This window comes from Molothrus ater, chromosome 3 (assembly GCF_012460135.2).
Source record: "Molothrus ater isolate BHLD 08-10-18 breed brown headed cowbird chromosome 3, BPBGC_Mater_1.1, whole genome shotgun sequence".
NCBI lineage: Eukaryota > Metazoa > Chordata > Aves > Passeriformes > Icteridae > Molothrus > Molothrus ater.
This window is the reverse complement of record NC_050480.2, coordinates 53087196-53109495: the sequence shown is the minus strand read 5'-3', so window position 1 is coordinate 53109495 and position 22300 is coordinate 53087196. Positions and strand designations below refer to the sequence as shown.

Genomic DNA, 22300 nt, shown 5'->3' with positions numbered 1-22300 from the left:
GATGAGCTGGCTGCGCTAACAGCCCATCACTAAGGGATACAAGGTCCTGCTCTCCCTTCCTTTTCTGTCTTTAAGCTGTGTCTTGTTCCTCATGTTTTGCCAGCTCTTGCATCCTCTGGAATGCCTCCATGAGTACCTGGAGGTATAACCAAAATCTGGTTGAGCCTGAAGTTCAGTGGCAGCCTATACCAATCCAGCTGCTGTCTACAGTCCTACTCTCTGCCCCTTTATATATATTTCAAGTTTATATAATAGATATTTTTTTAAAGAGGAAAGCTCTTTATTCTTTCACTTCCCTTTCCTTGGGCATTCTGTTCCTGCCCCTCCCTTGCTGCAGTCCTTTGTCATGCTTTGTCATGTCCTTTGCCAAGTCATTTCAGCATGTTAAAGCAGCAGAAAATTAACTTCCTGAAAAAGGAAAAAAGTAAATAATTTGGGTTTTTTTGAATTCTGCTGATATTCTTTACCAAGACAGCTCTGCAAAACATCTGATAAGCTGTGGTGAGACTGCAAGGGAGAGGGTGGAAGGATCTGAGGAGAGGACAGGCCAACAGCCACCCTTCACTGCAGGTTCAGGCACAAGGAAATGTGGAGCAAGAGAGGCTGTCCTCCCCTGGTGCTGGTGAGCTGCGAGCTCTGCTCAGCACTCACCCATCTTTTGTCACTTCACTTTTGCCATGTGGTGGCAGCCAGCTGGCCCCTGCTCAGCCTGTGGGCAGGCTCCCATCAGCCACAGTGGGAAGAGGAAATCCAGCTTGCTTCATCCATTGCCCCCACTGACACTTGTCTTTACATCAATTGTGCAGAACGCAAAGAATGAGACCTGGCTCAACAGTAGGGAGTTGAAAACAGCCAGAAAACTCCCAGAAACTGAAAAGCAGGTGTGTGGTAAAGAGTACAGATAGGATCATTTGTTTATTTCTCTGAAGTGCTACGTTCATTTCCTATACATATTCCTAAAAAAAAAATAATTTTTTTTTTTGGCTTGATGAAGTGGGATTAGGATACTGGAAATTTCTGTACAGTACTGACTTAATAAATGATGCTGTTCTGCATCTACAAGGCTCTTCACAGGGAGCAAAGCATCAAACAAACTGTAATTCACTCCACTCTTTGTGCAGTGTACTCTACTAACACATAATGGGAGATTAAGGAAAATTATTTCCTGGCTCCAGTGAGGGAACTTTTGATGTGACTGGTAACACTGGAAAACATGGGGGTTTTCCTCATGTAACTGTACTTTCTTGGCCATTTCTTTTGGTTGGCTCATGTTCTGTGTCAGTCTCACAGAATGAAAAAACAATTTTTTTCCCTTCAGTCAATTTAGAGCAAGACAAAATGTTCAATAGGTTTAAAATACCACACTGACAACTTCATGCAATGCTCATCTTTATTTTTTCAGTAAGATTCAGTAAGATTTCATTGTAAGATTTTGAGGCTGTCTACCTTCATCTTTGGAAACAGTCATTGATCAGGGAAGCATGGCCAATTCCAAAAACTTCTGGATTTTAACAGCATTTTAAGGAGAATTCTCATTTTATTCTGCTGGAATAAATTAAAATATCCATCGATTCTGATTTCTATCCAAAGCAATGAAATTGTATGGTAGAAGGCCAAAGTCAGAAGTTGAAAAACTACCAAAAGATTCCAGACTTTATATGATTAGGCAATTTCAGATTTTTAACTTACAAACAGCTGTGTTTCTAATGCTTTGAAACAGGGGAAAAAAAAAAAAAACAAACCACCCCAATCAAGAGATATGGTTTCAACATGCAGTGGATAAATGTAAATACAAAATTGATTCTGGTCTCCAGAACGTGCAATGAAAAAGCTCTGTTACCTCATCTTGCCTTCTAAACTCACACACTGCAGAGAAGTAATATATGTTGCACTCTGTTAGAAAGCTGTACAATAAATGACAGCCATCTTGGTCTTTCAAAAGCAAGACTTAAGAGATACTTAACAGCTTTTTGGACCTAAAAAACCCTTATTTTTTTATTTAGAGAGATTCTGATGTGCATTCTCACTCTCTGTTCCTGCCAGCGCCTATGAAATGTAATATTTCTAGTTTGCACAAAACCTTTTTCAAAGCAATTAAGTATTTTCACAAAATAAATAGTTGGTAAGACTCTAAAATGATGGCAGGGAGAGGTAACTTCTGAAAAACAGCACAGAAAAAGGAGAGAAATGTTTGGTTAGAAAACCAGGTATATTGTAGAAAACTCTAAGGATTATTTGCTCTTAACACTGTAAACTGGCATGTATGATGTACTGTAGCATTCAGCAAGTATGGAATGTGCAAGACACTGTCAGTGTCTTGCATGGCAGTGGTATTATTGCTACTTTGTTTGAATTTTTTCATTTATTTTTCAAAATTAATTGTGAAGGGTGTCTAAAATGTGCCTTGAAATTGTGTACACAGCAGTGCCTAACTTACTTTCCATCTGTAAGAATAGCAGGACTTTCAGTTCAGTATTTGACACTTCAAGTGTTTTACATATTTGTTTATATAAGCCCCCTTTTCTGATTGGAAGCAAAAAGCAATTTGGCAGTGCTGGATATATGGTGTACAGAGACTTATGTCCAAAATGCTGAAGTTTGCTACTTTGTGTTTATTCAATCAATTAAATACTTTTCCTGATACTGCTTCCAACACATTCAAGCAGATTCTGCCATGAAGCATGCTAACAGATATTCTATAAATGTAAGGTGACATGTCATCAGAGCAAATTATCTTCCCTGTTGTTTCAAGACTTGCCCTTGTGACACCTCCACACTGTAGACAGGGTAAGAGACAGGAATTTTCAGCAGCAACAGCTTTTTCATTAGCATTTGCCTAACAGAAAGATGGTCTGTCTTGGTTTCTTTTAAGCTAGGCAACATTGCTGTATCATATTCATCTTTTGCATGAGATCAACCTGAGTCACAGCTCAGAAATTGGAAGAGCACATACTGCAGCACCTGAACCTACAAAGTTTTTTGAAAGGAGAATATTTGTCCTACCTACTGTTAGATTTCAACTATTTAGTGCCTCAAACCAATTTTCGTTAATGTGAATTAACAATAAATACTTTGAGGGATAATGTTGAATCACATGAAATATTGATATTTAGTGCCTTTTGTAGGGGAGTTTTCAAATTGTTTTGAAAAAACCTTCAAAGAGGTATTGATATAAAAGATATGATAACATATCTTTTATTTTAAAGATAACACTTACATATTTTATTTTAAGGATGACACTTTAAATTCCAATGCAATACTAGTACTGATTAGGGACTAAAATAGGCTATCATGAAAAGTACAATGTGTAGGACTGGATGATCCTGGTAGAATCAAAATAGATTCACTATTGAAAATAAAAGTGTGTTTGTTTTCTGAGTTTGACTTTTAGAATTATTCTTCCCAGCACTCCTCAAATTCCTTTACATATTTCTCTCAGTTAATATGCCTGAGGTTGACTTCTCAACTACAATGCCTTAAAACCCAAGGAAATACTGTGGCATGAGACAGCAGTTTGAATGAGGTGCTGGTATTGTTTACAAGTGTTTCGCTTTTGAAGAGTGTTTCTGAAATTAGCCTGAGTGCTACCTGTGAAGATAAGTCAACAATGACATTTTTGCATAAACCATTAGCTCTATTTGTGAATGTCTAAAATATTCCGTAATCTCAGGAGAGAACAGTGCATTTGACATGATACAGTCATTAATATTGTCAAAGCACTGAAGACAGAGCTCCAGCAATATGCTAATAGAAACCTGATGAACACTAAAAATGCTTGTCAGTGAACCAAAAAAAATCTGTCAGCAGCCTTCTGAATACATAGGTGCTGTATTCATTAAGAAAGAAAGAAAAGTTATTAGCTGTTTATAAAGACCATTTCAAAGAATAAAAAATGCTGTGATATCTAAGTTATGAGATTGCAGGCAAACTGCTGACAACAGGCACTACAAGAGGAGGAGGAGAGATGGGAAGGAATAATGTAGCAGCATCTATTATATGTGTGGAAAACGGCTGCCAATGCATTTTCATGAGAGATGATATCAGAAACTATTTTTACATCCTGCTGCCAAAGGCCTACCTCTTTACACCTTGCAGAGGGAGACAACCCCCCCATATTTTTCCCATGTGTCATTAACATTGCCAAAATTCTTTCTGTGTATCAATAAAATGGATTGTAGAATCACCAGGAGAGTGTCTACCAGGGTACTCTGTGTGTAATTTGGTTACCAAAGTAATTCATTTCCTCCAAGGAAGGGGAAGTTACCCAGTGTTGGTCAGTCTGTTCCATGGTCCCTTTGTTATCAGGCACTATTTATGGATAAAGAATTAGCTTATTGTATTAAAGGGATAAATATTCCATTTCAAAATTCAAAATTAAATTATGAAAACAGAAAACACATTGCCTGAGAACTCAGCTGCATCCTTACGTGTTTTTGCTGTCTCCTAGGACAACATTCAGCCATGAGAGATGCAGGTGATTGTAACCAAGTTTTTTTTCCCCAGCTTTTTACAAAAGTTTGCTCAGTTTGCTTGTGGCTTTTTTGAACTGTATTGATTCCTACCGCATGTCCCAAACTAGTTCATTCTCTATAGCTTACACAGCTCTGCTAGTAAATTGCAAAACTGTAAAAGATGAATCAAAATGAATCTTTGTTAGCACTAGTTTATGCCAGTGCTAACATAAAATTATACAATAATTTAGTTTGGAAAAGAGCTTTAAGATCATTGAGTTCAACTGTAAACCTGGCACTGCTAAATCCACCATGTGCCAAAGCACCATATCGGTGGTTATTCCATCACTTCCCTGGGCAGCCTGTTCCAATGCTTGACTATACTCCTAGTGTAGAATTTCTCCTAATATCCACTCTAAACCTTCCCTGGCATAACTTGAGGCATTTCCTTTTGTCCTGTTGCTTGTTACTTAGAAGAAGAGACCAACCCCACCCGGCTACAACCTCCTTTCAGGTAGTTACAGAGAGCAGTGAACTCTCCCCAAGCCCCCTTTTCTCCAGGCTAAACAACCCCTGCTCCTTCAATTGCTCGTCATAAGGTGCTCCAGACCTGTCACCAGCTCCATAGCTCCTCTTTGGATGCATATGGAGAACGTACAAGGCAAAAACAACAGCAAGCAGCTCTGAGAGTGGTTCTGCCTTAATTGTGGGGAGCCTCCCTGGGCTTTCTGCAGGCACCCCTGCACCAGTGCCCATGTGAGAGAAGGCCTTGGTGCAGGATGGCATTTATAGGAAAGCTTTCCCTTTGTGGCTCATACCTTTCCAGGATGCGCAGTACTTCCTGGGATGTGCAGTCAGGACACAATGAGGGTCTGTATGAATATGTCAGCATTGGTGGACAAACCTCCAGCAGTGTGCCCCAATGTCCATCCTGGCCAGCAGGAGCAGAGAGGTCATTCTTCCCCTGTACTTGGCACTGGTGAGGAAGCACCTTGAGTGCTGTGTCCAGTTCTGGGCCCCTTAGTTTAGGAAGGATGCTGAGATCAGGAGCACGTAAGGAGAAGGGCAACAAGGCTGGTCTGGAACACAAGTCCTAGGAGAAGTGGCTGAGGGAAATAGAGTTGTTTAGCCTGGAAAAGAGGAGGCTCAGGGGAGACCTTATCACTCCCTACAAAAACCTGAAAGGAGTTTCTAGCCAGATAGAGGTTGGTCTCTTCTCTCAGGCAACCAGCAATAGGACACAAGGACACAGTCTTAAGCTGCCCCAAGAGAAGTTTAGGTTGGACATTTGGAAGAAGCTCTTCACAGGAAGGGTGACTGAACATTGGAATGGACTGCCCATGGAGGTGGTGAAGTCACCATCCCTAGAAGTGTTTTTAAGGTAAGACTGGATGTGGCACATAGTGCCATAGTCCAGTTGACAAGATGGTGTTACTTCGTACGTTGGACATGATGATCTCAAAGGTCTTTTCCAACCTAGCTGTCTCTGTGATTCCAACAGCAGAATGGAGCATGTGGATGCCGCCACTGGAGCAGGGAAGCACTGACACGCAGGAGAAGCAGGGCCAGCCGCGCTGGCCCAGCTCCGGGGCAGTCGAGCGCTTCGGGCGGGGGGGAGAGGAGAGGGAGAGGAGAGGAACCACCTCTGAGTTACACCGGCTGACCCGGAACGCAGCGGGGCGACGCGGCTCCCGACGGGACGGATTGAGGGTTCCAGCGCCGGCCTTCCGGCCTGACTGAATGACAAACTCGGACGCGGTCCTCCGCGGCGGGGGAGGGCACGTACTGCTGCCCGGGGAAAAGCGGGGCAGTGCATGGGGCGACGGATGCGGGGTAGGCCGGGGAAAGTCTCCGCCCGCCGAGAGCCGCCGGTGCAGCTCGGCTCAGCCCGGCCCCGCCCCGCCAGGACGGCTCGGAAGGCATGCTGGGACTTGTAGTCCCGCGCGACGCCGTCCCGCCTCCGGCGGCAAAACTACAACTGAGCGAAACTACAACTCCCGGCGGGCAGAGGGGCGTGTCTTGGGCGCCGCGTCCGAGTCCGCACGGGGCGGGGGCTGATCCCGCTAGGTCGGGCCGCACGGGCGGGGCTTCCCCGTGTCCACCGTTCGCTGGCGGGACTTGCCCGCCCTCGGCCCGGCAGTGGGAGCGGGGCAGGACGCGGCTGCCGCCCGGGGCTGGCGGCACACACCGCTCGCGGCTCAGCGGAGCGTGGGTCGGGGACGGCTCGGCTGAGCGGGAGGCGGCGGCAGTGGGAGCGGGGCTCCAGCGCGGACACCCGCTGCCCGGCTCGCTGCCCTACGCTTCCAGCCCGGCCGGCGGGCGGCTACCTGCGGGGAGGTGGCGATGGAGAAGAGTTAGTGCAGTCACCGCGCTCCAGTGGCCGGGGAGAGGGCCGGGCCGAGCCGGCTGGTGCGAGGGACCTGCTGCCCTGTCGCCGAGAAGCGGCTGAGTGACCGACCGGCCGAGAGCGGCGGAGGGTGCGCGCCTGTGTGGTCCCGTCCCCCGCCGGCTCCTCCCGCGGGCGGGCGGGCGGCCGGCGCTGCGGTGGTTACCTCCTCCCCCTGAAAATGAAGAGGTGGTGGCAGCTGCTGCTTCGGGGTCTGGCTGCCGGGGGGAAACCTGGATAGAGGCTCGTAAAGAAGGGTGAAGAGAAAGTCGCAGCTTTCCGGTTCGCGAAAGGGGAAGCCGGGCGTTTTTCTCACCTTGCTGCGGGGCCGGAGCACAGCGAAGCCGGGGACGCCGGCGGGGAGCCGCTCCCGTGCGCCAGGGGAGGGGGCGGGATGCGGGGGGGGGCCCGGCACCGCCGCGGGCCGTGGGCGAGAGCCTGCGGCGGGGCGGGGTGCGAGCGGCGGCGCTGAGCCGGGCGGCGAGGATGGTGCGGGGAGGGAGAAGTGCTGGCAGAGATCTAGCGGCGGAGAAGCCTCCGTGTCCCTTGCCTCCCACTCTCTCTGCCGCGGGGCCGAGGCGCTGGGGAGCATGAGGCGGCGGCGGGGACCTGTTGTGTAGGGGAGGCGCGGGCAGGGAGGATGAGGAGGACCCGCTCCCGAAGCGCTGGTGTCTGTCGGCGAGCGGCCGTGCCCCGGGCTGCCGCGGGCTCGGGAGAATCCCCTGCTGTGGAGCGGTGACTGGGGAGCGCTGCGCCCCTCGGTCTGCGCGGAGCGGCGGCCGCTTCCCGCTGGACTGCGGCTTCGGGAAGAGGAGAGCTTCAAGTGTTCTTCGGAAGCTGGAGTTGCAGCCTGGTTCCTTACTTGCCTTTTTTCTTTTTTCTTTTTCTTTTTTTTTTTTTCCCCTCCCCTCCCCCTTAATGATTTGTTTCGCGTGTCTCTCGAGGGAACGTCTTAGGAATGGTCATTTTTAGCAGTGGAATCTGCTGCGCAAAGGAGGATTATAACAAATCTCTATGAATGATAGACTCGATTGCTAAAACTTGCCTTGACCAACCTTCTGACCCTCGGAGAAAATTCTCAGGGTGTGCGTGGGAAGGAAAAAACCTTCCCATTTGAAAATAAACTTGATGTAAAAAGACTGATTTTTTTTTTTTTTTTGAGAGCCTAACTGATTTATCATTACTTTCTTTTTTTTCTTTTTGTCCTGTTTTGTGATAAGTTGTTTTTAAAAGGATTGTCCTACGTGGCTGTTTTATAACTGGTGGAGGAAGGAAGGATCCCTCTCAAGCGTTTCTGATATGACAGCTTTGGTTTCTGAAGAGTTAAGTGGTGTTTGCATGATACACCTATTGCTAGTCTGGTAGCAGACTTTTCATCGTTTTATTTGCTTTTTTTATTAACTGGGGCTGGTGGAGAGGGCTCTCTTGGTCAGAAGAGTATTTGCACATATATATTTGTATATATTTTTGGTGGGGTTCTCCCCACATTTTACTCTTTCTTGATGACTCCTGGAGGTGGTAGTGGGCCCATGAAAGACTGTGAATACAGTCAGATCAGCACACACAGCTCTTCGTCTCCCATGGAGTCTCCCCATAAGAAAAAGAAATCAGTTCCCAAGAGAAAATGGGAGGTTTTTCCTGGAAGAAACAAATTCTTCTGCAATGGGAGGATCATGATGGCTCGACAGACTGGAGTCTTCTACCTGACTCTTGTTCTCATCTTGGTCACCAGTGGACTCTTCTTTGCATTTGAGTAAGTGACTTTAAAGTCTTCATATATCCCTTGTCCTCCTCTAGATATTTATTTTCTGGCTGAAAGCAGCACTAACGGTTTTATTTAGGAGAATTCCACCAATATTGATCTATATAATTGAAAATACCATCTGATAAGATGCTGAGGGGTGCACAATACAGTTTGGGTTATCATACTCTGTGGAAAACTAATGAGAATTAAAGTTGCAGTTGCTTTTATACCACAGGTTTCCAGCACTTGCTGGTGTTGAAAGAGGAGTGTAAAACAGCAGGTTTGGGATGACCAGGAAATTATGAGGCTCCTCATCTGTCAGTTGCTCTGAGAATCAAAACTGGTACATAGAAAAATACTGACCCTTTGTCACAGGGTCAGTGACAAAGGCGAGTCACTGACCAAGGCAAGAAAAGCAGTATTTTTCCTAAGTTTATTAATTGGGCATGATTATTTTTTTTTCTCTTGACATCTTCTTAATAGCTTGTAAACGAGAATTTGAAGTGAGGAGAAAAAAAAAGAGCTCAAGAATTTTGCATGTACCTAACTTTCCACCACTAGGTAACAGCATTACTTTCTCTTTGTGATAACTTGTATGGGAGTTTAGTCTTAGTTGAAGCTACATTTGCTTTGGAGGTTTTGACCGTATTTTTTTATTTTAGGTAAGCTTCTGGCATCCTTCTAGGGCCTTTTTCTCTGTAGCTCTGGAGTCCTTTTCATCTATATAAAGTGAACACACAGTGACAGCAAATCAAATATACTGATTTTTGCTCTTATGTTGTAGTAGTTAACTACACATGGCAGCAAAGAATTAGGCACTTGATGTGAGCAATATTGTGTAACTTTTATTTACTTACTTTTATTTAGGTACCAAGTACAAAGAAGTTCACACTGCTAAAATACTTCCCATAAGAATAATTGAGTTATCGTAAAGGGTTAGTAGTGCTCCTTTACCTGCTTTAAATTATTGTGGTTTGACCTGTGGCAGTAAAATATCTTCAAATTACTTTTTTTCTGCAATAAAAACTATTATTTATAACTAAGCTTCAATGCTGCCTCCAGAAATTGTTTTGCTAAGCAGTACAGTTGAAAACCAAAGGTCATTCGTTACTTGGTGTCTTCAAGCCACAAGATAAGGACATTAACAAACCCTAAATTGTACCTGTTAAATGCAGATCATCCTAACAATAGTGGTAGCAGTAAAGAAGGTAAAAATGCTCAGGAGGTAACCAGTGGCTAAATGTATATGTGAGCTCAGTAGATGAATTGTCATTAGTGGGCTCCAGGTTACTTTAGAGGGATTTATTAAATGTAAATTCTCCTGCAGACATTATGAAGCAGCTTAAGTATCATTTGAGTAGTTGAAGTAACACAGACAATGATGGTATCCACACTGCAAGTGTGTTTACTTTCCTGGTTTTAAATGGGTATTAAAGGTGTAACCTTTAATAGTGTGATAGTATTGCATTAGGACTGGGTGCTACTCTCTGCTCTTTGCCATGATTAAGCTTTTGGAAAGCTTTTCTGTGTGGGCTGACACTTCTGTCTGTGTGCAGTCTCATCACCTTCAGCGCAGCCTCTGAAGCCTGCTGGACTTCCTGCAGATACCAGAACATTGAACGTATAATGTTTTGTAATCAGGATTGTAAAACTGATTTATTAAGCCACCATTTGCAATTTATTTATATGTTTTAACACTTTGATCTTTCAGAGATAAATTTTCTTTGCAGCTGCTTGATTCAGAACTTCTAAAACAGGATGAGCTGCTAGCTGTTCGTGTTCTGATTTCATCATTGTGAGCTACATGCTCTACCAGAGTTGAATTCTGCAACTTCCATCGAGTATTTGAGAATATTTGCAGTGTAACCATCTGTGATTGACAAGATTTTTAGTCAAGGATTTTCATATATACTTGGTGCTTACTCTTACTGGCAGTCTTGAAGCAGGGAGGAATCTTGGACTTTATATAACAGAACTATATAAATTCTCTGTGTACTGGTCTTGAGTCACTCTTGTATCACTTGCACTTCTAAGGAAAATCAAAGTAGAAGGTGACAATGGTATTTCATTTTTATAATGATAAGGTAGATTTTGGTCTTTAGAAAGCCCTTGCATTGAAAAATTATTACTCATCCTCTGAAGGCGAATTAAAACCCCAATCTAAAGACTGTGAGAATGGTGTTCAGTACGTCTGTGATAGTTAGACTGCAGGGGTTTGTTAATGTTATGTTAGAAAGAAGGGAGTCTCTTACTGAAGAGTGTTACTTTCAAGCAGTTTCTACTTTTGTCTGTTCATAGTAGTGTGTATTGATCAGTGATAACATCCTGAGTGTTAAGTGTCACTGCCATTGTTGGCTGATTTGATTATGGTGTTCCTCATTAACCAGCCATTTATTGAATATGACAGAAACGTCTTTCAATCCTTTATGTACCTGTGGAGCAAATGGTTTGTAAATGAACGTGTGCCCTGAAACGTAAGGTCAGACTGCCATTGAAGAAGAAAGTGACCTGTATGTTCTTGGAAATGTTTGTTCTTTTTTTGCTACGGTGAAAATAAATTATTTTGTTCCCTTTGGTTTTGGAAACCTGAAAATGGGTACTCATGGTTCAGGTAATTCCCCGGTTACAGGCTGGGAAGGGGGGAAGTAGGAAAGATTACTTTGACAGCTAATTCCTTGGAAAGCATCGTGCTAACATAAACATGCTGACATGTCCTTTATACTTTGGCTTTGTTTGTTCCTTCAGTGTGATTTCCCTCCCTTCTATTTTACTTTTGATATCCATACATCCAGAGCTGTATCTCATGTGCTTTGGAATGCTCTTCAGGGAAGATATACATTTCTCAGAGTCAGCAAATCCTATGTCTCCAAAAGCAAATGTATGTCACACATCTTGACCTGTATAGCTTTTGACATTGAGTCATGCCTTTGTAATCTTTCTTTCTTTATATTTATGCTTTTGTGCTTTTTTCCTGCCTACTTTTTCCAGCTCCTGCTTTCAGCTGGTTTTATTCCCTTCTCTCTGTTGACTTTTATCTCTCATATACTCCAAGTGCATCTCCACTTCTTCCTTTTATCATTTCACTGTTCTTTTTCATTTTCAAAGAGATAAGCCACAATTTGCTTAAAAGAAAAACAACAAACCCTGAATTTTCAAGCAGGTAAAATATTTATAAGTCCTGCTTCCCTCCCTTTCCAAAGGAAGAGATTGCAAATAACAAGCAGTTGTATTTCTGTAACTTGTTTATTAAATGTAATTTGAATGATTGCAAACACTTATGGGTCCTAAGAGGGATGCTGTGCTGAGCTGTTCTTAAAAACTATGCCTATTTTAAATTGTTCAAGATGAGACACCACAAATTACTGAATTTGTCTTTGAAATTTGGGTATGTTACTTTACCTTGGAACTTTTTTCTAACCCTAACCTTGAGTTATTTAGCTGTTTCTTCTTTTTTCTTGTACATTTGGCTTTGTGTTACATTTTGGTTTTTTTCTTTGCCTTGCACCAGTACACAGAGATGTGTATTTTTTCCAAACTACTTAGCACTCATTTATCAAGGTAGCTGCATTTAAAGCTTAGAAAACAAATTACCTCTCCACAGAGCAAGGATAGCATCTGTAACTGAAGGGCAGATCTGTTGCAGTGTGTAGCCAGTTGAACCATTGTATTTACATGTGTGTAAAGTTCTTTATTTGTGCAATAGAGGCAGAACTAACATATTTCATGCTTGCTGCACTTAGCTAGGTATACATTTTGAAAAGAAATAAGAGCCTTTTATGCTCATGGCCATTTAGGATCCTGTTTCTGTAAGTTACAGGAAAGCAAAATGGGGCCTGAGTGACACATTTAACACAGCAGGATTTGTGAAATAAATGTATTGTCATTAAATGGCAAATCTCATGTGGATGCACAAGATCACGAGTCATAGAGAGGTGGCTGATGACCTCAGCCATGTTGCTACTGTGAGTTGCCTCTGGGTGCTCCTTTTCCTCTTGGGCCTTGCTGGGCAGGTGGCAGGAAGGAACATGTCTGCACCTGAGCTGCTTCAACTCAGGCAGGCAAATTACACTTCCCATAAAACGTGGATTTAAGGGAAGATGCCAACTGAACTGAATTGACTCCGGCAGAGTCATGTTTTCTTCTGTCAACTTATTTGCAGGGTGAGTGGCTCTGGAAGAAGGTTGAAACAGATGGTAGGATGCTGGAAGGGCTGAAGCAGTGCAGCTTTTTTCTCTGTAAATGTGAATCAGAGCTCTATCACTTCTGATACCATTTGACGCTTGCACTGATTCAGCAAGCTGGAGGGTTTTTTAGTTTGTTTGTTTTGAGCTAACTAACACTTGATTTTTTAAATTTTTTTTTTTTTTAGTGAGCATTTGTGTAATTGCATTTTCTTGCAAAGGATGTATGCTGGAAAATTATTTAAACTGAGGCTGTTTATGTGCATACGTGTGCACAAACCATTGATTTCTGTGCTCTCGCAGTTGCTGGCAACCTGCTCCATGCCTCCCACTTTGAAAACCGGTGTGACTGGAGGACAGTCATGAGTCACACTTTCTGATGCCATGTGTGGATTGTTCAATATTGAACTTCTGTGGTGGAGTGGTGTAACTTGCTGCTCACTGCAACAAACCTCTGTGTGTAAACACTGATGTCAGTAAGCTGAGCATTTTCACTGTGGTATCCACAACCCTTCTCATCTTATGGCAGGTGTTTTCTGCTCCTGCAAGTGGTGGTCTCTTAGCATGACATTGTATGCCAAGTAGATGGAATGTTCCTATGATAACCTCCTTTATCTTCGTTCCTCTGCTCTTAAGACAAGTAAGTTACTTGTGCCTCCTGATGACCGTGTCCTTAAACTATGAGTTCTTAGAAGAAAGTGCTACCAATCCAACTTCAACTGTTAGAGGCTGCTCTAAACTTATAGGGCTTTTCTAGTTGAAGATGTCAAAATGTATTTTAAAGCAAAAATCATAGTATATAAACTAAAATTATTATCCAACAAGAGAACTGCATCCTTTTCTACATGGAAGGCAGTCACTGCCTAGTTGTACATGGTGACATAGGTGAGTGCAGTGTTGAGTAGGTGTCCTTTTCTCCCAGTTTTACTTTGTTGGGTTTTTTTTAAATCCTGTCATTAAAATTAAATCAGAGGAACATTTCTGTTCCTTATTTTGTCGTATTACACGTCTCTGATAACTTAGTGAAAAAGGCATGGAATAGAGTAAGTCTAATCTTTAGGGTTTACGCTTTGTATTGAGCAAATGATGTCTGAGGGACCGTATGCATTCCAAGCAGAGTGTTTATTCTTTGCTCTTAGTTGCCCTGAAAATGTTAACTGTCAGAATCAAATATCTCCCATCTACTAAGTATATCTAATACCATTTGCTTGATGAGGGACTTTTGTTCATTACAAAAGAAGAATCTCCTAAGTTTCTCAGTGATCTGAGCAAATGTGTCTGCTGAAGTTTCTCCCTGGCCAAAAGAGAGTAGTTTTGTACTGCCATATCTCAAAAGTAGTGCATCACTGAGCAGGTATGTCAGTATAAACTTGTAAACCTCCTTTGGATGAATTGTATGGTATAATTCATGGGCAGAATTATTTCAATTTAACTCATGGCATTTGATATTAGGTTATGCACTTCTGTTTCTCAAGGCTAGGTCTATTTACGTGGAAATGGACAATGATTAAGTGCTTCATTTTTCACAGTAAAATTCTGTGAGGATAACAGAAGGAAGGATGTTTTTAAAAGTTGTGTCTTTACTTCCCCACAACTGCAGAAACTTTTAATGGTTTTGTAACACTAATCCACTTTCCAAAACAGCTTTTTTTCTTTCTTTATGAGGGTGTTTGGTTTGTTGGATTTTGGTGGTTTTGTTTTGGTTTTGGCTGGGGATTTTTTTTTTTTTTGCATTCAGCTTAGTTGATGGCCTTTATCTCCCGTTTCATGTAGAAGTTTTGAACATTTTTAAAATTTTTTCTACTTATATTTCCATCTTTTCTTTGTGGAGGTACAGGGAAATAAAAATAGGGACTAAAGTGATATAATGGGATGTTGGCTTCTCAGATACTATATCATTTGGGGACCTCGAGGAAATCATTGTGTAGCTTTGAAGTGTGAACATTAATGGTCAGCTTTGTCACCCAAAGCCTTGGGAAATTCAGTCACTGCTAGCTGGTGGGTGATTTCTAGGCTCACAATAAGTCTTGTAAATAGGTATAAATCCTTACCTGGACTATTTTAATATTTTATATTCATTCTAGAGAAGGGGGAAAAAGGTAATTTTAATAGTTTAGTTCTTCTTTTATATGTATGTATATATATATATATATACACATATACACACGCATATATACGTATATATAGATACATGTATATATGTATGTATATACATGTGTGTATATATATATTCAAATATTAAGAAATGCTGATGGCTAATACTTCTCTACATCTTGAATCTCCAGAATATGACTTGTAATCTTGTGACAGGTGTTTGATACAATCTATCTTAATTTATCACTGAAAAGTTTGAGGTTTCTATTATTGATATGTGCCTATTATGCCTGTTTTATTTTGTCCTTCCTTGAGTAGGTACTGTTGTCCCTTTGTCTGAATGAATGTGTGTTAAAGGTATAAAATGTACCTTTTGGAGACTAGTGTCATGTTAAATGAATTTACACTATTGAAATCTCTATCTGTTCATCTTGGAAGACTGGTATTGTCATGTGGGTATCTGGAAGTCATATCAACTCTGCAGAAATTTTCATTTGTGTTTTAAAGGAAAGATGGTCTTTTTCAGGTGTTTGTTTAAGCTGGTTTCTCAGGAATCACGTTAAATGTTTAGGTTCATATAAAGTATTCTTTAATTTCATGCTGAAAATTGGGATAATTATGCAAAAATACTTTTGTTGCTATATGATTTGTCATAGCTGTCATGTTGCATTATTATTTTGTAAATGGCATTTCATACAAAACTAAGTATTTCAGTGAATCTGGATGACCAAGAAATTTTCTTCTCAGTGTGGGCAGGGGGACGGATGGCAAAATACTGTATCAAAAATATCTGGGGTTTTTTATAGATTTTAACACCTAAGTTTTACTTTTTAAGTAGTTAAAAGCCCCAGCAAACTAAAGTTTCTAATGGAAATGGTCTCTCCATTCTAGTGCAGCACTGAACTGTGGACTGTAGCACTCAAACATGAACTAATTAATGAGAAAGTGAAAATTGCTGCAGAAGAGGAGAAATCTGAGAATATTTTTAACTTTCTAAGCTGTATGCTTGTTTCAAAATTGTGCAGTCAAAAAACCCTACAACACTAGCTTAAAATACTGGAATATCTTGAAAAATTGCTTAAAAAGTTGAACAGCTTTATCTAGGAAATTTTTCTTATTCTGATAGGTTATTCTTGAAAGTGAGCCTGCATTAGCTGATCATCACTTCAGCTACTAGTAAAAGTTTGCACATAGCAGTGCAGTTCATCTTTGATGTGGCAAAGTTTCTTTGATGGAGAAAGGGGGGAAATCCCTGAAGTCAGGTGGAACTACCAAAAGTTTATTAAACTTCATATAGTTGCAGCTCGTTTGTATTTCAGAACTTAATACAAAACTGTAAAGTGGGTAAATTTTTTACAAAGCAAAGAGACAAATTGAGAAACCAAGATGAAGCCTGTATGTAATAGCCCCAAATAAAATTCTGTTTGTTTCTCATGTTGCGGAAGTACTAAATGATACTAACATAAAACATACTTATGGAAGGATGCTGAAATTGTTTTCAAGTTTCAATTTAGGGCAACACACGCCCTGTCCCTTACTGTGTGGTTTCTGTTTGTATTTGAGCTCCTGCTCATACTGCACTGAATAGGCAAAGGGGCTTTTTGCAGTGTGCATCAGTGGAGCTCTTACCCAAATGGATCCTAGAACTTCAACTATTAAGTTGACAGTGTGCTCCAGTGATTATATATGATGATTATATATGATTATATATGATGATACAATTCTGTGTATGATCACTTCCATTAGGGTCCATAGGGTTTATTCACATTAATGTGGGATGGTGCCTAATGAGGTCTTACATAATGAGCTTGGCTAATGAGATCACAGCTGGTTTTGTTTTATGTTTTTCCACCCCTGCTGTACCCTGAAGTTGCTTACTGCAGTAAATACTGGCAGTGTGCATTTGTTGTAGTAAATATGCAGTCAGTTCAGCTGCTTCTAAAAATTTTGCTCTTATTTTAAAAAAAAATTATGAAACAAATCAAATAGAATACTGAAAATCAAGTTGAAAACAGAAAAACTGAACTCATAAGCTGATGTACATAAAATCTGAAGTGAATTTTGTAGTTTAAGTGCAAGATAATGTTTTTACACTGTCTGCAATGAATGAATCTATGAAATTAGTTTGAAGGCTTTAGTATATGTTCCTTGTACATATGATCAATATATATCAGCTCTTAAGAGCAAGGAACAGATATATTAGAGTTTATTAGTATTTTAACATAAATACTTGGAATAATACTACAAATCATGAATGTAGATTAAAAATGTGGTCAGGTATTGGAAGCCTCCTCTTCCCACCACCTTGCAAAAGAAGTACCAATACAAAATTTCTCTGATTTTGATAAATGTTGTATCCCCTCTTTTTTGGACTGTGTATCACTGTCTGTATATCAGGAGCTTGAGTCCTGGTCTTGCATGTCCATTGCACTTGTGAGGTACCCCACTGGTGGTTACAAGTGCCATCATTCCAGGCACAGAAGCAAGTGTCAGATCAGCCTGTAGTTAAATTTTGCTGGCATGCTTGTTTGTGCACATGGGGTGGGTTCTCATGGCACATCTATGCATGTTCCTTAGTAAACACTTTTATTAGCAAAAAGGGTTTTCTAGTGTTCAGTCAGTGTATGGAAGAGTTATAATTCCTTAATTGGTACTGTGTAGTGCAGTTAAAAGTACTAGGAAGAAAAGTAAAAGCCAGAATAGCTGCGACTTGTCTCTCATTAGCACTGTAACTCATTAATAAACTTGCTTCTTCTGAGTGTGGTTTCCTTAGAGCTGAAGCTCATAATGCATCTATATGAGGAAAAAATACAGTTTTTAAAATACTTTTATTATTTAACATCATTTGAACTCTTTCCAGGGCTGAGAGGCACAGGGTGTGGGAACAGCAAGTAAACTCTGTCAGTAGTCAGGGTACCCGGGTTCATGAAGTGCGCTGCATGGGGTGATACCAAAGATTGGAGTGCACAGTTAAAAGAGGATATTCACTTCTAATTTGCTTCAGTGCATTAGTTTGGAGAAGAGAAAGCTTTTGGGGGAATTCTATTTAATAAGTACCTGACTGGGGAGAGGGAATGGAAAAAAAGAGCCTTGGACCCTTCTCAGTTGTATTCAATGACAAGACACAAAATAAATTACCTTTAAAACAGAAGAAAGAAGGGTGGAGTTTCTTGGTTATTTCTTTTTTTTTGTTTTTTTTTTTTTTTTTAATCTCATTGCTTGCCTGTTTTTTTTGATTTGTAGGGTTTTTTTTTTGCTGTGAGGATGATTTGGCATGGGCATAGGTTGCCCACAGTGAGACTGTGGACACACTGAAAACCAGCTAGATACAGACCTGAGCAGTCTCCTCTAGCTGACCCTGCTTTGATCTGGAGAAGTTAGACCGAATTTTCAGAGTTCCTATCCTACCTCAGCTGCTCTGTGTTATCTGTGAAAATCAGAGAACTTAGCATAACACAGCAAAGCAAGATGTTTCTCATCTAGCAAGGTAATTTTAATCTTGTTTTGATGACTCATTTATCACCTGCATACTTAAAGAGAACTTCAGTATTATCTAGTCATAAAATATGAACCTAAAGTCTCAGTCTAATGAAAGTGAAAGTCATAGCTGTTCTTTTTGACCCTTCTCTTTTCTCACGTTTGAATGTGGCTTTCTCAGTTCAAAGTGCATTTTCTAACAGTTTTTGGAGGTTCTTTTCCTGTTTTTTTCTGCTGTTCCTCATCAAGCTTCGCCCTCTACTATTCATGTGGCTTTTGCTGAATTGTGGTTAGTATTTTCTTTTCTTATAAATAACAGCATTAAGTTTTAATAAATTTCATACAGAAGAATGTCTCTGTATACAGTTGTTCCAGCAGTGTTATATCTTTATCTTAGTCTTGCTTTTGTAAACTTTTCTCTCCTTCCATCAGTATTCCTAGACACTGTTCACCTTCAGTAGGCTAAGATCACTGTTGCTGTAGAAGGGGTGTGAAGGCAGCAAAGTTGAAAGACTTAATTTTTCCCTTTCCCTAGTCATAAAACATGAGCATATGTTTTTTTTTTTCCCTGTAGTCTGCATTGTTTGCCTAAATCATTGTGCAGCTACGTGAAATCATGTGGTCTCTCTCCTAGTGCTTGAGCCAGGTCAAAGAGTCCTCCAGGTCCTGCAGGTTCAGCTTCCTCCTTGAGTCTGCTACTTGACAAGATCAGCTTCTGTACCTTAAATGATAGTGTGTTCCAGCTTCTAAACTCTTAGATATGAATGAAATGGCTTGTCTGAAAAGCTGCTAAAGCTGGATTAGTTATCTTTGGGGAATGGAAAACACCCTAGATATGTCAGATTAGTCCAAGCTCCCTTTAAAGGGTGATTTGCTTAAAAAAATTAAATGTGTAAATAATTCCAGCAAGGCAGGTGTCCAGTTCTGGATTAAAAGCTGGAATTAAATAATAAAAGAAGAAAGCTTAAATGATGCAGAGTATATTTTATTGAAGGAAAAAAAAATATATGTGAATCTCTATGTCCCATAGCAGCTATCAGAATTAAGTTTCTTTAAGGATGGTGAAAGCCACAGGGGACATCTTCCCATACCACATATCCAAAGCACTCTTTTTTTACAGTGAACTTCATGTCTGTAGATCTGCCTGCTTTGTTTGAGAGGCCAGAAGTTGACATTCTGCTCAAGAATTCAAACAAAACTTAAGAGTATTTTATAGGAGCATCCCAGTTTCCTTTCTGTTTACAAGTCTCCATTGCAGGAAGATAAATCTGATGGTTGTAGAGTGCTGAAAAGGATGGACCCACCTCTTCCCTTCTCCAGGCCTGAGATGTCACTTCTTTTGTCTTGCTCTGCTATTTTCCCCACCCAGTGGTGAGCCACTTCAGGGAGTTCCCTTCCTGCACAAAGACTGTCCTTCCCTTTTGCCCACACAAAGAAAAACTTTCTGCTGCTTTAGATCACTGAGCTGAATCTCTAAAAATTCAGAAAAAATATTATTACTAGTGGGAGGCAGGAGGTTGACAGATCATCTCCCCTGTGATTTGGAACTGTATCCCAACTTTAGGAAACTTGTTAAATAGTCTTGGCTCTTTGGCATCTGTGAGGGTGCAAACAGAACATCTTAGTTGCTTAATGAAAATCTAGAGTTTGGACTTTTTAACCATACTTTATTTCTGAAGTAACTGGGTTGTAGTTTGTAGAACTTGAATTGCAGCATCTTTCAAATAGCACCCCTTAGTTGTTCATGTCTTAGAGATTTTCTGGGTTTTTTTTTAAAGAAATCCAGTTTGTAACACAACACAGGGCAGTAAGTGAAGCAGTGTTCCTGCGTACTTTCTTGGGTAGTCTGTGTTCCCCATTTCCAGACTGCAGAGCCAGTGCATTGTATTGCATTTGATAGCAGAGCCTGTGGAAAGCTCCCTGAATACTTCTTGGCTTTAGTCTTTATAAAAACAGCTGAGTTAGCTCAAAATATGCTAAACTGAGCCAGGATGGGAGTACTGTCAATCCTTGCTATTTCTCCCAGCTTCAGCTGAGATAGCAAACAACATGGGGAATAGCATGTTTCTTCACAGTCCCATTTAGTTGCCTGCTTAGGTGGGGTTTTTATTTTGTTGGTTTGTTTACTACTGTAAATGTTGAAGCTTTCAGCTTAGGAGGTTGGAGGAAGGACCATAAAGCAGTTAATGGAAATCTGAACAGCTGCATGCAAGAGACTGTTGGAGTGTATGTCTCTATTCACAGTGTGATTAAAACATTGCCTTTGAAATGATTTTGTTAAACAAGACACCTCAAGCTAATTAGAGCAGAAGGAATTGTCTATAGAGCAGAAGAGGGGGAAGAAGTTGTGGACTGAAATCTGACAGAGATTAATATAATTCAATATAAGACCTTGAAAGGGTAATCATTCTTTTACAAGGCCCAAAGCTCAGAAGGCTGTCTTCACCTTGAGGTGTGGAGGCTCTGAGACTTCTCATCACTGATGAGATCAGTGTTCATCTTTAGAGTAGAATATGGGTTTTTTTCCTCCACAGACTCTTTTAGGATCAAGCTGCACTGTGCATTGTTTTTAATACTAGCCTCTGAAAGCTGGAGTCTCATTTCCAGTACTTGAGTGTATCACAAGTAGTGTGCTAGAGGGCAGAGCGACATTGCAGAGGAAAGCCTACAGGGACTGGGTGGAGTAAAATAATTTTGCTTTTTTACTCAGCTCATACTCGAGAAGAGTTTCGGAAACAGGCAACTGACTATGAATGTGAAAATCCAAACCGTCTGATATGTGAAAAACAACTGACATACTTGAGTCCCAGTAAGTCAAAGTGTTACGGGCTGATATCCAGCTCGATTGAAAGGTAAACATGCCCTTCCCAATGCACATAACTTTCTATTATTGTGTCCTAGAAAACTTTAACCAAAAGTTCAGGTTGCTAAATGATAGTCTGAAGGTGCATTTACGCAGTGGTTGACTGTTCTTGGTGAAAGTAATTTTATTTTCTGTTCTGAAACTTTTATAAACAGTTGTTGGCACTAGTTCTTGCTGTTGCAACAAAGAAATGCCTTTTGCAAAAGGAGATCAAAAGTTTGTTGCTTCTTAGTTCAATACAAGAGAAGTGACATTTTATTGAAATAATACTGTCACATATAATAATATTTTAATTTCATCTTTATTGCAAGTGTTATTTCTGACTGCCCAGTAAAGGTGAAAGATTTAGGGGGCGTGTAATTTGTTACTGAAGTTGATCCCCACAGATACAAGTTGCATGGTTCTGTTATTCATTCAGAATGAGTGGCAAGCCTCGGCCAGCTATACTTGTCCTCATAATCTGATGAAAAAAGATGGACAGTTTTGGAAGGTTCTTCAATCCATGCAGAAGAGTTGGGGGTTGAGGGGGAACGAGAAGCAGAGAAGAACTGAACTGCTGTAGTATTTGCTTCTGGAAATAAATTTTGTATACTCAAGGGAAAGTTGTTTTGTTTCCATATTTAGTTAATATCTATAGGTAAGGCAGTAATAACTTTGGATACAGGTGCTGGATTTTTCAGTTGTTACTGCATCCAGTATTGTAGACATGGTTGGACTGTACTCTTATGCATGTTGTGTCCTATCATCATCCCTCTCACTTCAGAGCCTGAAAGTAAGAAATAAGCATATGAAAAATAGATGTGAATAGGTACAAGATGTTGACAAGACGTGATGAAATGCTGACAGTCCTGCTTCATAGGTGCAGAGTTAAGAATGCTAGGAATGACAGCATGGGGCATAGAAAGAACTTTGTTATTTGACTCCTTTGGAGTTTGGTTATTTATATATTTATTTTAAGAGTGGGTCAGAAAAGAGAGCTGTAATGGACAGTTATACTGGTAATGCTTCAAGGTTTCAAATTCTTTTTTGTGTTGGTTTTTTGTTTTTTTTTTTCAGTCCAGAAATACTCTTTCCTTTTTTTACCATTCTTGATTTCTCTTGTGC

The 22300-nt window shown here is 40.8% G+C and overlaps 2 protein-coding genes across 7 annotated transcripts in view; one reads left to right on the top strand and one right to left on the bottom strand.

The window, feature by feature from the left end:
* Positions 1 to 7213, bottom strand: part of TMEM242 (transmembrane protein 242) — a 40489-nt gene extending 33276 nt beyond the window's left edge. Inside the window, exon 1 of the mRNA XM_036381308.1 lies at positions 7154 to 7213. The gene's annotated coding sequence lies outside the window, so the exon portion shown is untranslated. The remainder of the gene's footprint in view (positions 1 to 7153) is intronic.
* A 64-nt stretch (positions 7214 to 7277) lies between these two features.
* ZDHHC14 (zinc finger DHHC-type palmitoyltransferase 14) overlaps positions 7278 to 22300 on the top strand; it is a 94742-nt gene continuing 79719 nt past the window's right edge. For 2 of the 6 annotated variants that reach the window (XM_054514471.1, XM_036381306.2), the window contains exon 1: positions 7284 to 8590. In XM_054514471.1, coding sequence (XP_054370446.1) covers positions 8340 to 8590 — 251 coding nt within the window. In that variant the 5' untranslated portion in view covers positions 7284 to 8339. Of the gene's footprint in view, positions 8591 to 22300 lie in introns of all 6 variants that reach the window. The other 4 variants (XM_036381303.2, XM_036381302.2, XM_036381305.2 and 1 more) reach the window with 3 other exon arrangements.